Source organism: Drosophila simulans, unplaced genomic scaffold (assembly GCF_016746395.2).
Source record: "Drosophila simulans strain w501 unplaced genomic scaffold, Prin_Dsim_3.1 Segkk87_quiver_pilon, whole genome shotgun sequence".
In the NCBI taxonomy this organism is placed as follows: domain Eukaryota; kingdom Metazoa; phylum Arthropoda; class Insecta; order Diptera; family Drosophilidae; genus Drosophila; species Drosophila simulans.
Window position 1 is genome coordinate 354,239 of NW_025416883.1, and position 15,162 is coordinate 369,400.

Genomic DNA, 15,162 nt, shown 5'->3' on the forward strand with positions numbered 1-15,162 from the left:
CTTTACTTATTATATTGTTTTTCCTATTTCCTATTTCTAATTTATATTACTTATTCTAATTTAATTCTATATTAATTTATTCAATATAATACTATATTCAATTTTAAAAAAATTCTATATTCATTTTAAGTTTTTTTTTCGAAGCTTTCCTATTTCCTGTTTATTTCTAAGATGGCATTTGCAGTGGTAGTGTGCGGATACGAATTTACAAGATTAGCTAATATTGGGAAATGTAGGCAATACATTACATGATCTTTTTTGTTTATTATCTTAAGAAAATATTTACATGCTAATAAAGTCTTCTCTCAGTGTAGTCCGTCAAGGTTCGCGTTACATTAGATGGCTTTAAATTCTGAGCACATTGAAGTTCTAAGCTGGGATTAGAATATGAAAAGGAAGTGACAAAAGACACAAATCAATCGGCGCGAACGGTTGATAAGCCTAAACTTAACATAATGGCGATTAAATAACTGTGTGTTTTGTTATTTTCACTCACACAATGTTGGCTCTCGAAGAAGGTCTTCTTGCCGATAAGGGGTTCGGTATTAGTAAAAGTTCAACTATAAGGGAACTATTTAATTTTTTTTACATAATTAATAACTATTTATAGTTTACATATTGATAGTTTGTTTTTTCTGTTTTTTGTTTTATCTATATATTTATGTCCATATATTAATGTTTTTTTATTATTAGTTATTCATTTCGATTTGTAGTACATTGATTGGCAACAAAACCTTTCCAGTCCAGCTTATATTTCTTTTCTTCTCTTTATTAACTTATCACCAGCACATCCACATCATCATGATTTTTTTTAAACCCTGATGATTACTTGCCGGTTGATTATTTCTAACTGCAATTAATTTTTATGGGTGTTCGGAACTCGAGGTATTTCCTTTTGTATAAGTAGTTATATTGTTTTGAAGGTTATAAATTGTATGATAGCTATTTTTGTTCTTTATTCACTGGTTGCAAGGTTTTTTTCTTGTTAGTTTTTCTGTAGGTTTTTGTTTTGCGATCTTTAATCAAATTTTTTCCAACAGGAATAATCCAGCCAAGCTTTTTGGTCGACGCGGAGTAATTTCAAATTCAGCCAAATTCGGGTAGCCAGTGTTTTCTCTTTTAAGGGAATTGATTGCCCTCGCGATTTCTTTCTTTTGACAATTTTTTTGTCCAATAATTACCTTTCCGACACGGAAAATACACTGACGTTTATTAATTGACGCTTGTTTTTGGCCTTTTAAAAATGAAGCCGGAATAAAATGTGCATTCAAGTTGGGAGCACATGTGATGGTACTTAATTTTTCTAAATTTGCCTGTTCGTTGGTCTTATCTCTGCTGGGATTATACCAAACTTGTCTGCTCATCGATCGCCGAAAGAAAAGATCGAAGCGAGATGCTGCGGACCCGAAGAACCCTTATCCAAAATTCACCACCTGGTCAATAAACATGTTGATGACGTTGCCGGATAATGTTTCGATAATTATTATTAGGCGCAAATCTTGGTTATTTTGAAATGTTGTGGTATATGAGACCATTACTCATACCAAGGCATGGATAGCCGGTGGTACTTCGTCCCGGGGTTATCGGCGGCTCCCCCTGGATCTGCACTGCCGATTTCTGGCTGCTCATCTTGAATGTTTCCTTTTGAATTTACTTAGTCATCTCAGTAATAGGATTTCTTTTATCCAGACGACTAAAATCTTCTCGGATCGCAGAATATTCTTCTTGATACGAGAGACTGGGTCCCCTCTACCCTTGTATTCTGAGACACAAAATCTGTATTCCACTTGGACACGATATCTATATTCTAAAACATTTTAAGTACTCTGAGGTATTTTTTTTATTTTGGTTCAGTTGATAGAGAGAACAGCATTTTCTTTTTGTTACAGAAACAAATTAATATTCGCTGGATTGATAGTCAGTAAAATATTTTTTCAAATCCCCTGTTCGGTCGTTAATAGTCATCTGACTATTCGACGCTATCATTTATAAGTTGTAGTAGCATTGTGAACTATTTGAAAATCTCGTACTAGAGATAAAGGATAGGTTTAGTTATTTATAATCAACTTATAACTGTAATTATTTTTGCACCTGAAAAAGTTGAGTCAGGAACAAGAGAGACCGACTACTACTCATCTTGTCCAAGTGAGACCCTGAATATCAGGAATATCTGTAGAAATTTTTGCTAAAAAATGCATTTTAAAGCTTTTTTTAATTTTTTTTGCGGTTTTGAGGGGCGTGGAAAATTTGTTTTAACGTATCGATAGAAATTGTCAAAACACTGATTAAAGCTTTGCCCGTTATGTGGGTGTAAGAGTAGGTGTTGGAACATTTAAAAACACACTGGCGCTGTGTCTATGTCTCTAGAATCTGTATTCTTCATCTCACCCTGCTAGTTTTTATAGCTCCTGAGATCTCGACGTTCATACGGACGCACAGAAAGACATAGCCAGGAAGATTTATAGATTATATGGTCCGAGAGGCTAACTTCTGCCGGTAAATCATTTTTCAACGAATCTAGTATACCCTCTCTCTAGTTTAAGAGTATAAAAATATAGGTTGTCGGGCCATGTAAAACAATCATTGTTTTCCTCTGCTCATTTATTTACTTATTTATCTAAGCAATCGTTTGCATTATTCTTAACTTTACATTCACCGTATGCAGGCGGAGTTTTCGCGCTGGTTTGAAATAAACTAAAACCAAACCAACTTGGAAATCCGGCTACTTTAAATGATTTTATTAACAAAATAGTTCTGCGCTTCAAAGAGAACAGACGTGTTTTCATCGAGCTTCGTATAAAATCATTTGATTTTAGTGAAGTAAAGAGTTAATAACATAAAATAAATAAATAAATCGAAAGCGAAAGCGACGCTATTGGCAATGTTAAATTGCTATACTACAAAATTTTCTGTGTGTGGAATAATTAAGTAAAACTAAAAAACAAATAGGCAACAAACAAATCGATCGTTCTAATATGAGCCAACGCGAATTGCGCGTTCAGCGGCAAAAATAGCAAGACGAGCGCCGACTCTCTTTGCACAGGAACATTGCATACTTCACCGTCGTGTCTGACGCCCGCGAGTGCCAAATCATCCACCCGGTCAATGACCTAGCACCTGCAGAATGCAAACGATTGCGGTCTTGCTCACCAATGCTTATGACTGCACGAAATGAACCCGAACGCACTGAGAGCAAAGACACTAGAATAACAAAATGCGGAACGCCATACGATTTTTTTGGCACGCGATTTTTTTGCCGTGGCTCTAGAGGTGGCTCCAGGCTCTCTCGAGCCTGTTATTCTAGTGTCTTTGCTGAGAGCGTCTCTCTCAAGCTCTCCCCATTCCAAACGGTGTCAAGATCTTTAGCTACCAGGAAAGCAATCACGATATCTACTGCAACTGCAGCCTTAGCAACAACAACTGCAACAGCACCAGCATCAACTCTATGCTCAAAATCGACAGCGGTGTAAAATTCCGCTGTACCAACAACAACGAGAGCAAGAGCACTCACACCGACTCTTGAAAGCGGAAGCGGACCAGAACCAAAACAAAACAAAAAACTTTGTCAAACAGGGCTGGATCGCTACATCCAAATAAAGCGAAAGCTAAGCCCACAACACAAGCAGGCTGGTAATCAGCCGAAAATAAATCGCGACAAGGACTCCAATGACTCAAGTGCAGGACTGCGACGTGCAGGAGCAGGGGCAGTAGAAGATAAAGCCGCCACCAATATATATACGTGAGACAATATCAAATTAACAAACTAGCTGCAATTATCGGAGAAAACAAGTACCATGTTATACCTCTTACTAAGGGTAACATACAAGAAACGAAAGTGCAGACTCAGGATGAGTCTAGCCACCGATCAGTGACGAAGTACCTGGACGAAGCTGGGAAGAGTTACTATACCTACCAGCTGAAAAGTGCCAAAGGATTGCAGGTTGTCATTAAAGGAATAGAGTCATCAGTGACAGCATCCGAAATTATCGCGGCACTAAAGGAGAAGAACTTCAACGCCAAAACGGAACATTCTCAACAGGAACAAAGAGCCGCAGCCACTCTTTAAAGTCGAACTGGAGCCATCGAGTCAGAAAAACAACAAAAATGAAGTACATCCTATATATAAGCTACAGTATTTACTGCACCGAAGAATAACCGTAGAAGAGCCACACAAGCGCAGGCAACCTGTGCCGTGCACCAACTGTCAAGAATATGGCCACACCAAAGCGTACTGCACCATAAAATCCATCTGCGTCGTTTGCAGCGATGCCCACAGTACTGTAAACTGTCATAAAGATATAAACGACACTTCAATTAAGTTATGCAGCAACTGTGGCGAAAAACACACAGCCAACTGGCGAGGATGCATTTTTTACTAGGAACTCAAGAGTCGCCTAATCAAACGAGTGGATTCATCTCGAGATCGTATCACACCAACAACTCACAAAGTAATGGAACCGACTACAACTAACATCCCTTCGTCTTTGCAAGTGTACTAAAATCAGGGATCCAAAAACCGACAGCAGTCAGCTCCAGCGTCCAGCATAAAATTCACCAAATAAACACAAATAGACAAATAAACACACAGAACATGCAACAGCAGCCTATTGTCTTTGAAGCGATTATGCTCTCGATGCAGCAAAGCATGAAAGACTTTATGACCTTCATGCAAGAAACTATGCAAGATCTTATGAGGAACCAAAACATCCTTATTCAAATGCTCGTTTCTTCTAAAACAGGATTATGACTCCCTTAATAATAGCTACCTGGAACGCTAATGGCGTGTCGCGGCACAAGCTAGAACTTGCTCAGTTCTTAGCAGACAGAAACATTGACGTTATGCTACTTTCAGAGATTCACCTTACCTTAAGTACAACTTCCAAATACCAGGACATAAAATTTTACTTTACGAATCACCCCGATGGCAAGGCCCATGGAGGCACTGGGATACTAATACGATTTCGAAATAAGCACCACTTTCTTGGTAATTGGCAAGAAGACTGCTTACGATGTACCACTATAAACCTCCAACTGGGGAGGTACAAAAAATATGTTTGTTCCCATACCGGCTTTTCTAGCCCCCTGGAAACCGAGCAAGACATTGATCAGCTTGCTGGTGATATAGAATCAATACTTGTCGCAGCAGCAAAAGCGTCAACTCCACAAGACAACCATTTATGTAGTATACAGTTTAACAAGACGAGTAGAGATATTGAGCAGCTTGTGCTTGAAAAACGACGACATCGAAAGGAGTGGCAGGAGCACAGATCACCTAACGCAAAGAGTAAATTAAAAGCAGCTTCGCGTGGCTACGACATAATAACCCCGAAAATTATAATCGAGCTCCGAATGTGTGCAGTTCTACGAATCTGCTTGCTCTTCAACGCAATTACTAAAATTGGATACTTCCCTCAAAAGTGGAAGAAATCAATTATAATTATGATCCCTAAGCCTGGGAAAGACAAAACACAGCCATCATCATACAGGCCAATAAGCTTACTTACTTGTCTATCCAAGCTATTTGCAAAAGTGCTGCTGCTACGCATCAGCCCCCACCTCAAAACATACAACACACTCCCATCGCACCAATTTGGTTTTCGGGCAAAACATGGAGCCATTGAACAGGTTAACCGCATCACAACAGAAATTCGAACTGTCTTTGAACACCGTGAATATTGCACAGCGCTCTTCTTAGACGTTGCACAAGCATTCGATAGAGTATGGCTGGATGGACTTATGTTCAAAATAATCAAACTGCTGCCTCAAAACATACATACGGTTCTAAAGTCTTACCATTATTAAAGAGTGTTCGCGGTTAGATGCAGTTCAGGCATTTCAAACGATTGTACTATAGAAGCCGGAGTGCCTCGAGGAAGTGTTCTGGGCCCAATTCTATACAGCCTATACACGGCGGACATCTACCAGCTAACTACCAGCTAACGATATCCACATTCGCTGATGACACTGCAATACTAAGTCGATCCAGATGCCCAGTAAAAGCTACGATGCAACTAGCACGCCATCTAACTTGTCTAGAACAATGGCTTGCAAAAGGGCGCATACGAGTAAACGAAGGAAAGTGCAAACAGGTAACATTTACCCTAAACAAACAAACAAACCTGCCAACCCTTATACTGAGGTATTCATCTGGGCAAGCGTCTCACCTGGCGGAAACACATAGAGGCAAAGGCGACGCCCCTCAGACTAAAAGCAAGGGATCTACACTGGCTTATATACGTTCGCTCTCCCCTACGTTTGGAGTACAAAGTCCTCTTATATAACTACGTTTTAAACCCCATATGGACCTATGGCTCCGAGCTATGGGTCAACGCATCGAGAAGCAACATCGACATAGTACAGCGAGCACAGTCTATATTTCTGAGAATCATTACTGGAAAGAGAATATACACAGAGACTTACAAATAAAACTTGTCATTGAGACAATAGCAGAGAAGAAAGTAAAATACAATGAAAAACTAGCTTCGCATCCAAATCATCTAGCAAGAAAACTTATTCGAGTATGCAGCCAAAGCCGACTGCACCGGATCGACCAACCAGCCCAGCGTTAAATTTGTTAGGCCACACAGCACGAATCATCTCATAAAATGATATTTAGATAGTTTAGAATAAGATTTGAAAACTTATTGTTTTCAACTTATTGTTGTCTCTTAAGTAAAAGGGAAGATTCAATAAATAAGCAAAACATGACAAAAAAGAATTAGTTGTGAAGTCCACGTCAAGTTAATTCTAGTAATCGCAACGGAACTATAGCGTAACAGAACGCAAGTACCTGGCGATCATATTAGCGATCGAAAAATTCCGGTGTTACTTGGAATTATAGCCTTTTGAAGTAGCGACAAGCCTTCTCTGGCTTTTGCGCCAACAAAATATTTCAGGAAGATTGGCGCGTCGGATTTTTAGATTGCAAGCTTTCATGTTCACAGTTTCGTAAAGGGAAAGATCACATTGTTCCAGATGCGTTATCCCGAATTTTTGACCCTGAAATTTACTGCTTCCGCGGTTATAGATTTTCTAGGGAATAAAATTTTTGATAAATTTGGAACATCGTAGACCATCGTAAGCAACAAGGGATCTCAGTTCAAGTCTAATGAGCTTGAAGTTTTGTTTAAATTTGATTAATCATGCCAGAGATAATAAGTTTTTGAGAAAGCTATATATCTTAAAAGAATCTCCTCTTTTAAATTGTCAGGATAAACTACATTGGTTACGCGAAGATATAAAGCAAAATAGCATTTCGGCTTATGAGCGTAATGCGACACAATACAATTTGCAATCTAAGCCGGTCTCGTACAAAGAAGGCGGTGTTTAAGAGTCCCTTTTACCTAAGTAATTTGTCGAAGAATTTTAATTAGAAATTAGGGCCACAGTTTTCAAAGTGACAAATAATAGGAACAGTGTAGGAACGCGAAATATCTGCGAAGCAAGTTCCAGCTAATCGTGCCTATTTTCTTCCTCTCGTTAGATTATCTGGTGGTGTAAGGGCCCCATATACCAAGACTGTTCAAAATCACCATGATTTGCGTCATCAAAATTATTTTTGACCAGCTGGTGAATATTGACTCGGAATTTTGGATGTCGCTTCGATCTTTTCTTTCGGTGATCGTCAAGTAGACAAGTTTGGTCTAATCCCAGCAGAGATACGACCAACGAACAGGCAAATTAAGAAAAAACTTTAGTACCATCACATGTGCTTCCAACCTTAATCCACATATTATTTCGGCATCATTATTAAAAGGCCACAAACAAGCGTCAATTAATAAGCGGCAGTGAATTGCCGAGTCGGCAAGGTAATTATTGAATATCAAATTGTCAAAAGACTTTTAATAGCATTGTGCACGTTAAGGGCACGCCGTTTCTTATCTTAGACTGCGAGAAATCGCTGGGCGATCGATTCCCTTGAAAGAGGAAACACGGGCTACCCGAGGAAGCAACACAGAATTTCAAACTACTCCGCATCGACCCAAAAGTTCGGCTGGAGCAAGCTGTTCTATCAGAGCTAGAGTTCCGCAAGGCAGCGTGCTCGGACCAATCCTGTACACCCTATATACCGCAGACCTTTCTCTCCTTCCCTCCAAGAACTTAACGATAGCCACTTATGACCCACAAGAAGCCTCCGACATTATACAAGGGTAACTGGACGCGCTACATCCCTGGATTAAAAGATGGAACATCGTTGTGAACGCGGAAAAATCTACCCAAACAACCTTCTCACTACGAAGAGGAGACTGCCCACCAGTCACGCTAAGCGGAGCCAACATTCTTAACACACAAAGGTCTAATGAGGAAACATCCCCCTGATCTACCACTACAATAACCAATAAATAAAAATCCCGCCCCAAATACATGTAGTATCTCCTTATGTCAATGTCACCCACCAAACCATTTAATGATTGGGGCAGATATTAAATAAATAAACGCAAAAATGTTCGTGGTGAAATTGAGCGCCTGGTAAATAAGTCTCCTTAACCGATGATCTAGAGTCTTCTTGAAGAGGTTTATTCCCTTACACAGTCGTGGTGAGACACTTATGTCCCAGGTTTGTTGTTCCCAGTCTTGACTTCGCCGCCTTGGTTGATATTACTAGCCTTGTGACGTGGCAAAGTGTTCGTTAATTATAACAAAGATATTTACGGCTATGTGCCGGAGCAATGCAGTGATTTATTCAAGGACTTGAAAAGAACTGAAGAACTGACAATATTCAGTAATACGCTACAATGCATCACGCCACGAAGTCATAAGCGGCAAGCTGACTCATCATTCCTTGCGGAGCAGCGAAACACTCCAACAAAGAAGCGTCAGCTTTCCGCTGCCGGACGTTCTTAGCGCAGAGCACTGAACCCAACTCTGGCGTGTCAGCATTTTTTAAAGAGAGCTACTTAGTTGCTAGGGTAAAAGAAGTATAAGAAGTATAAGAAGTTTGACCGTCCTCGGTCAAGCTAAACTTGTCGATGGTCCGATGAATCTCCTTGGAAGCTCATCTCCTTCTTAATGCCAGGTAAAGTAAGAAAGAGCCAAGCAGACCGACGTCCAGGATGATACCAGCTGCAAACCAGAACCTAGGCGAACCTGCTGATTCAACCTTTTCCCTAAAACTTTGGATGGAGCGTAAGTTTTCGTTGTTCATCCGGTGTAGCACAGCGATGCTGAGCACCGGGTCGTGACCGACAATGTTGAGTAGTGGCGACCTGACAACTCCCGGTTGCCGTCCGTAAGTTTACGAACTGGGAGCCGTTGATGGTCGCCGTTTGTTCAAAGGTCACCAGGTGCGTTCCCTCTATCAGAGTCTCAGGTCCGCCATCTGAGCAAACGCGGGCTGTTGCTTCGTTGATTATCACAACACCGTCATCTACAGGCATTATTTTTCGCAGGTGGCTAGGTTGAGTGTGGCACTGCGCATAGTTTCCCGCATGGAGAGAACGCGCCTATGAATCTCGGCAAGATCGTTCGCAGAACGTGTGGTGTGTGGTATCAGTGCATCCACTGACTGCAAAGGTGTCATCCTTGCATTCCGCCATTGACCCATGATGTGGTCAAAGACACTAGAATAACAAGATGCGTAACGGCCATAAATTGGTTTGGTACTATGCAGCCACTTTTTTGGAGAAGGCCAAATTTGCTTTCTTTCCGCTCGCTTACGCTGAGAGCGTAAGAAATCTAAAAATATAATTTGCTTGCTTGTGTGAGTAAAAACAAGAGTCAAGAACGCGTATATGTGTGCGTGTTGTGCTAGAAGACGATTTTCGGGCCGAAATCAATTCTGATCGAAGAAACGAATTTACATATTTGGAGTTGTGGCCAATTTCGTAGCAATATGAAGAACTAAAATAATAATTAAAAATTCGCGCCCTGACTATAATTTTAAAGTTTTTTAAATTCGTTTGTTAAAATCACCGCTCCACGTGGGGCCACGGGGAGGCCATTACAATTGTAAAGGGGTCCTATATTTATTAGACCTTTTTCTTCCCACCCAAAAGTGCGCGGGGAAAAAATTCGATAGACCAAAAGAAAATATAAAACTGAAAAACAACTGAATATAATGCGTATTTTAAATAACAAAAATGGATCATTTACATCCATCATATTAAGTCATATGACTTAATAAATATACTAAATAATTAAAGCAAATACAAAGGAAATTAAACATAAATTTTCCAAAAAAAAGGCATTTTAATGGGAAATAAATATTTCATAAAAATAATACGTATTAGAAAATAAAAATTTATAAAAGAAATAAAATTATGAAAACGGCTTATTGCAAGAGTCATATCTGGAGGCACGAAGTGCGGACACAAGCACTCGACAATCATTACCTTAATTAATTTTTCACACGTCGCACGCTGAATACTCTAATAACAAATATTCTACTATAAAGTCATTTTTAAAATTTATTTTGTGATATTATGATTCGGCTATTACTATTTCTAAGCTTTATTTAAATAATAATAACGTTAAGGCAATGCAAAACAAGAATTTTTCGAATTGTGCCAATTGATAAAAAATAATATAGATTTAGAGTCAACGAACTTTTAAGGTGAAGGGCATATTTTGTCAAATTTACAATGCATGAGCATACGTGTGCACACATACAGTTGTCTGCTATCACTGTATGCGTAGAAAAGAGCTGTTCTCTGTAGCGCTCTCCGCTCTCTTGCTCTCGAACAAAAACTCGAGAGAGCCTGGAGCCACCTCTAGAGCCACGGCCAAAAAATCGCGTGCCAAACAATCGTATGGAGTTACGCATCTTGTTATTCTAGTGTCTTTGATGTGGTGATGGGAGGACAAGGTAGAGGGCGGCCTTCTTGCACCTGAACTTAACTCTTGGGTTGGCTATTAAGATATGCATGATGCTTGCGGACTGGAGACCCTGATTCTATAGGCTTCTATTAAGCTTACTATAGGAGAGCCTTGCTTGACGAGAGATTTCAAATCGGTATGATCAAGGATTGTGGGGGTTTGGCTAATGTAATGTTTAGAGTCAAGTTTTGGAGTTCTGTAAATAGCATTCTAGTGTGCTTTGTCAGCGATTTCGCACAAAGTTTCACTCTGCTCTCTTTGCCTTTTTTGGCGGTTTTAGGGCGTGGCATAAATTTTTTTTGCACATCGATAAAAATTTACAGGACTAATAAAAATTTTTAAAAAAATATCAACACATTTATCAAAATTGTGGGCTCGGTAGTTTTGTAGGGTTTGTGAAAGTTACAGTGGGCGGGGCAACATAGGTCAACAAATTTAAGCTGCGTCTTTGTCTCTGGAATCTGTATGCTGAATCTCTACCTTATATACATATTTTAGAGTTCCTGAGATCTTGACGTTCATACGGACAGATGAACATGTCTAGATCGATCGGCTATTGATCCTGATCAAGACTATATATACTTTAATGGTCGGAATGGTCCTTCTACCTGTTCCATACTTTTCAACGAATCTAGTATACCCTTTTACCAAAGACACTAACTAACCTTTTACCAGCTGTAACTAAAAATAAATAGTATCTAGTAAATAGCTAAGGGGTGCCTACGTAAACACCGACAATGTCAATTTGGGTATGATCACATAAATTTTCTTGATTCTATAGGTATCGTGGTTAAGGACAGGAACAACAACTAAACCTAAGTACTTCATGTAGCAATTATATTAAAGCGGCATCAAAAAAAAACCCACCCCAATAGTAGTAGTGGAGTAGTATAAATTAATATAAACGCAGCAGCTCATCTTCGACTCCCGAAAAACTCGGACCAGTCACCAGGCCGTTTTGTACCACTTATAATTTCGGCTTGATTCGGCAAGCCGAAGCTACAGTTTTTTAAATGTTCCTATGACAGTTATATAATGTAGTTGTCTGATACTTCTGAGAAAAAAATGAAAATACCTTTTTAGTACGCATTTGTAGTTGGCGGTAATCATAGAGGAAATAATGAATATTAAAGGAACAGCCAGAAGTTTTCAAAAGTATGTTTATTAAGACAAGTCTTGCCTATGGATACTCCGCTTATATAATCTGCGTACACTACAAAATAGCTTGAAGGGTGTTACTGAAACAACAACGTTTATATACTTGATTGGAAGCTTAATAATACCCTTTATATATATACCCTTTAACCTTTATACATATACCAATCGTTCTAAAAGCTACGTATATTAAGGAAACTTGCGAATCAAGGGATATGAATGAGTAGAAGGGATAGAAAATCGCAATCTAAATAGAGCGATATGCAATATAAGAGTAGAAGTAAACAATTTTACAAAAATTAAGTAATGAGTCTGGTCTCGCAGTCGCCAGCAGTTCTTAAATTGTTTTATTGTAAACATGTTACCTTTGGTGACTAAATTGTCCACATCCATGCTATTAAATCGTATCTCATCTATGTACATAATATATACATTTGCAGATAAGCCGAGGAAGCACCATGGCTCGCAACTCTCTGCTATAGTCGTGGTTGCCCCTTTTCGATACTCGTTCTGCAGATCGCCCTGCAATTAAGTCTCCCTTGTCATTCATTTCATAACTAGTGCACATGCACATGAAATAAACTGTGAATATTGCTCCAAATAATATTGTCAAAAAAGGCTTTTTAACACCTTTGAAGGCTTATTTTTGAATTAAGAAATAGATTAAAATTGATTTATTTTTTCCAGGTTTCTCAAAAGTAGATTGAACCGAATAGATTGATGCTAATATCATTCTATCAAACGTAGATTCCTTATTTTATGAATAATCATGATATTCAAACTGAGATTTTATTGAGCTTCCAATCCAGTTGATTGAACATAATTGATCTTGGAAGTAAGTTCAAAAGTAAACGCTCGACTATAATAAAAGTCTAAGTTGAGTGTATTCCAGGTTACAAGTACATATGTATGTATATGTAAATCCAAATTGGCGAGCAAATAAAACAACTTTTTTACACCCATTACTCGTCGACTAGAAGGGAATACCAGATTTCTTAAAAATAAAGGAAATAGGGAAAAGGAATTAAAAGCCGAGCTATCTGGCCATGCTCGTCTGTCCGTATGAACGTATCGATTTAGGAACTATGTAAGATAGAATCTTGGGATTAAAAATGCAGCTTCCAGAGACATAGGCGCAGCGCAATTTTGTATCCGAATGTTGTCACGCCCACACTTTTCAAAAGCGTTTTGATATTTTTTATATACAAACCGTCACGCCCGTTCTTATACCTACAAACGTCCCAAAAGTCAAGCCCTCACTTTTGAACATTTATTTGACATTTTTTGCTCAACTTTGAGGTACTTTTTTCTTAGACCCGTGCTTTAGGGACTTTCATACAACAAGATACATATATTGTATGTATTGTATTGTATATACATATACATGTATTTCAAATTGTTGTAAAAGAATTGGAGTCTTGCCGAAAATTGTAATGTAAATGAAAGATATTCTATGTTTTAAACCAATAAAAAAAAAATCCTAATAAATCAAGATGCCAAACCAAAAATGGGAAACATGTTACTATACATATCTATTTTTGCGTTCATAAGGTCTAATCAAAAAAAAATTGTTTTTTAGATATGTTCTTTGCATGCACGAAGTGCTTTATTTAACCGATAAAATAAATGCTTCACAATTTATCGTTTTCTGTGCATGTGCTCACGGTTCTTGCGCTTCCAAGCAGCACGCCTAGATCCACCAATAGTCTGGGAGTATCTATATCCCTTGCCAATGCCGCGTGAACTCTTTCCAGCTGATGTAAGGCCACGCAATTCACGATGCTTGTGAACATGCTTGCAGATCCAGTTGATCTTTGGATCACGACGAATAGCACTGTGGTGAGTGTCAATTAAGATTACCTCAAAATATTTATAAGAAGCATCTTGCGCAATCCAATACGAGTTCAAAACTCGCAATCCGCCAAGTCTACGACCAACACGTTCCTACAAGAAAATAAAATCCATGATATATTTCAGTGTTTTTTGGTGGGGACCTCTCAATTGGACAAGAATATTTCAGACATCTAAGGAAGTTTATGTCAACACATATTGTATGTCAAAAGGTGTTGTCATCAATTTGTTTAAAGTTGTGTTAGCAAGTACGCGTTTTCTTACCTCAGCAATGGATTGCAAACCACGATAGGGCTTTAATTGGTTTACGCCATGACTCTTCGGCTTGCCATAAGTGCATCCTTTGGGAACTGGACGCTTGCGACCTCCGCGGCGAACACGGATTCTATAAATCACGAACCCCTGTTTAGCTCTGTATCCTAAACGTCTTGCTTTATCCGGGCGAGTAGGTCTTGGCGAACGATGCAATTTCGTTAGTTGGCGGTATTGCCAAACGCGAATACGTAGCAAGTACCGCATCACATCGCTCTGCTTCTTCCTATAAAGTTCCTGCATGTACCGATAAGCCCCCATCTCTGCAATTTGATAGACCTAGTAACAAATTCATTATTTATTTTATAACTGTCACATCATCGGTCCATCAACTTTTTAAACTGTACATATTACAATCTAGAACAGATAATAATACGTATCAATGTTACATAGCAATGTGAATGAAAACGAACATAACATCGGTCAGATATCCATAATCTACACTGAACTCAGAGTGGTGCATGGAAAATATCATCATATAAACTTAAAAGGATTTTAAAAAGACCAAAAATAATATATAAATTTATTCCCGGAATGATTTCGCGGTAAAAAAAAAATTATTATGCCACATGCACAACCAACTTACAGCACGGCAAAAATCCAAAAGAAGGAAGCAATGACTTGGATCACACGAGAAACTAGCTCAGAGTTGCTTTGGGATATAATTACCATAATGCATGAAACACGAGTAAAACGCAATTATACCCCTTTCTCACAAAATTGTAATATTTATAAGGCATCCCAGCTTGTTCCAGTAATCTTAATATATTTTTTCGAATTCGATTTGGGCAAAGACTTTTGATTTCGTTATTGGGTACTCTGGTTTTAAAAAAAATTGTTGCTATCGTGCTATGATATGTTTATATGCTATTTTGCTACTTTTCGTTTCTAGCTGCTCAAACAACTGACTTATTTTTTTGTTTGTTTGTTTTGAAGTCAGGAGAAGGCAGAACTTGCTGTTTGCAATTGTTTTCCATACAAAAGATCTACCATAATTTTCACAGTTTTATTTCTAACTTTTTCACTACA

At 38.6% G+C, this 15,162-nt stretch overlaps 1 protein-coding gene and 1 non-coding gene across 3 annotated transcripts; both read right to left on the reverse strand.

Moving 5' to 3' along the window:
* Nucleotides 1-13,552: 13,552 nt before the first annotated feature.
* On the reverse strand, nucleotides 13,553-14,806 carry LOC6739797 (60S ribosomal protein L15). Of its 2 annotated transcripts, XM_016168967.2 has the most exons (4): nucleotides 14,720-14,738; nucleotides 14,481-14,490; nucleotides 14,086-14,412; nucleotides 13,553-13,914 (listed from the first exon to the last, which is right to left on the reverse strand). In XM_016168967.2, exons 3-4 carry the CDS (start codon nucleotides 14,392-14,394, stop codon nucleotides 13,609-13,611), a joined length of 615 nt encoding a protein of 204 aa, XP_016022751.1. In that variant the 5' UTR covers nucleotides 14,395-14,412; nucleotides 14,481-14,490; nucleotides 14,720-14,738; the 3' UTR covers nucleotides 13,553-13,608. The 2 variants fall into 2 exon arrangements, with proteins under 2 accessions (XP_016022751.1, XP_016022750.1); XM_016168966.3 differs by lacking the exon at nucleotides 14,481-14,490 and having other exon boundaries at nucleotides 14,720-14,806.
* Nucleotides 14,551-14,619, reverse strand: LOC120285685. The gene has a single exon (XR_005544910.1). It is a non-coding gene; the product is annotated as a small nucleolar RNA Me18S-Gm1358 (small nucleolar RNA).
* Nucleotides 14,807-15,162: the final 356 nt, after the last annotated feature.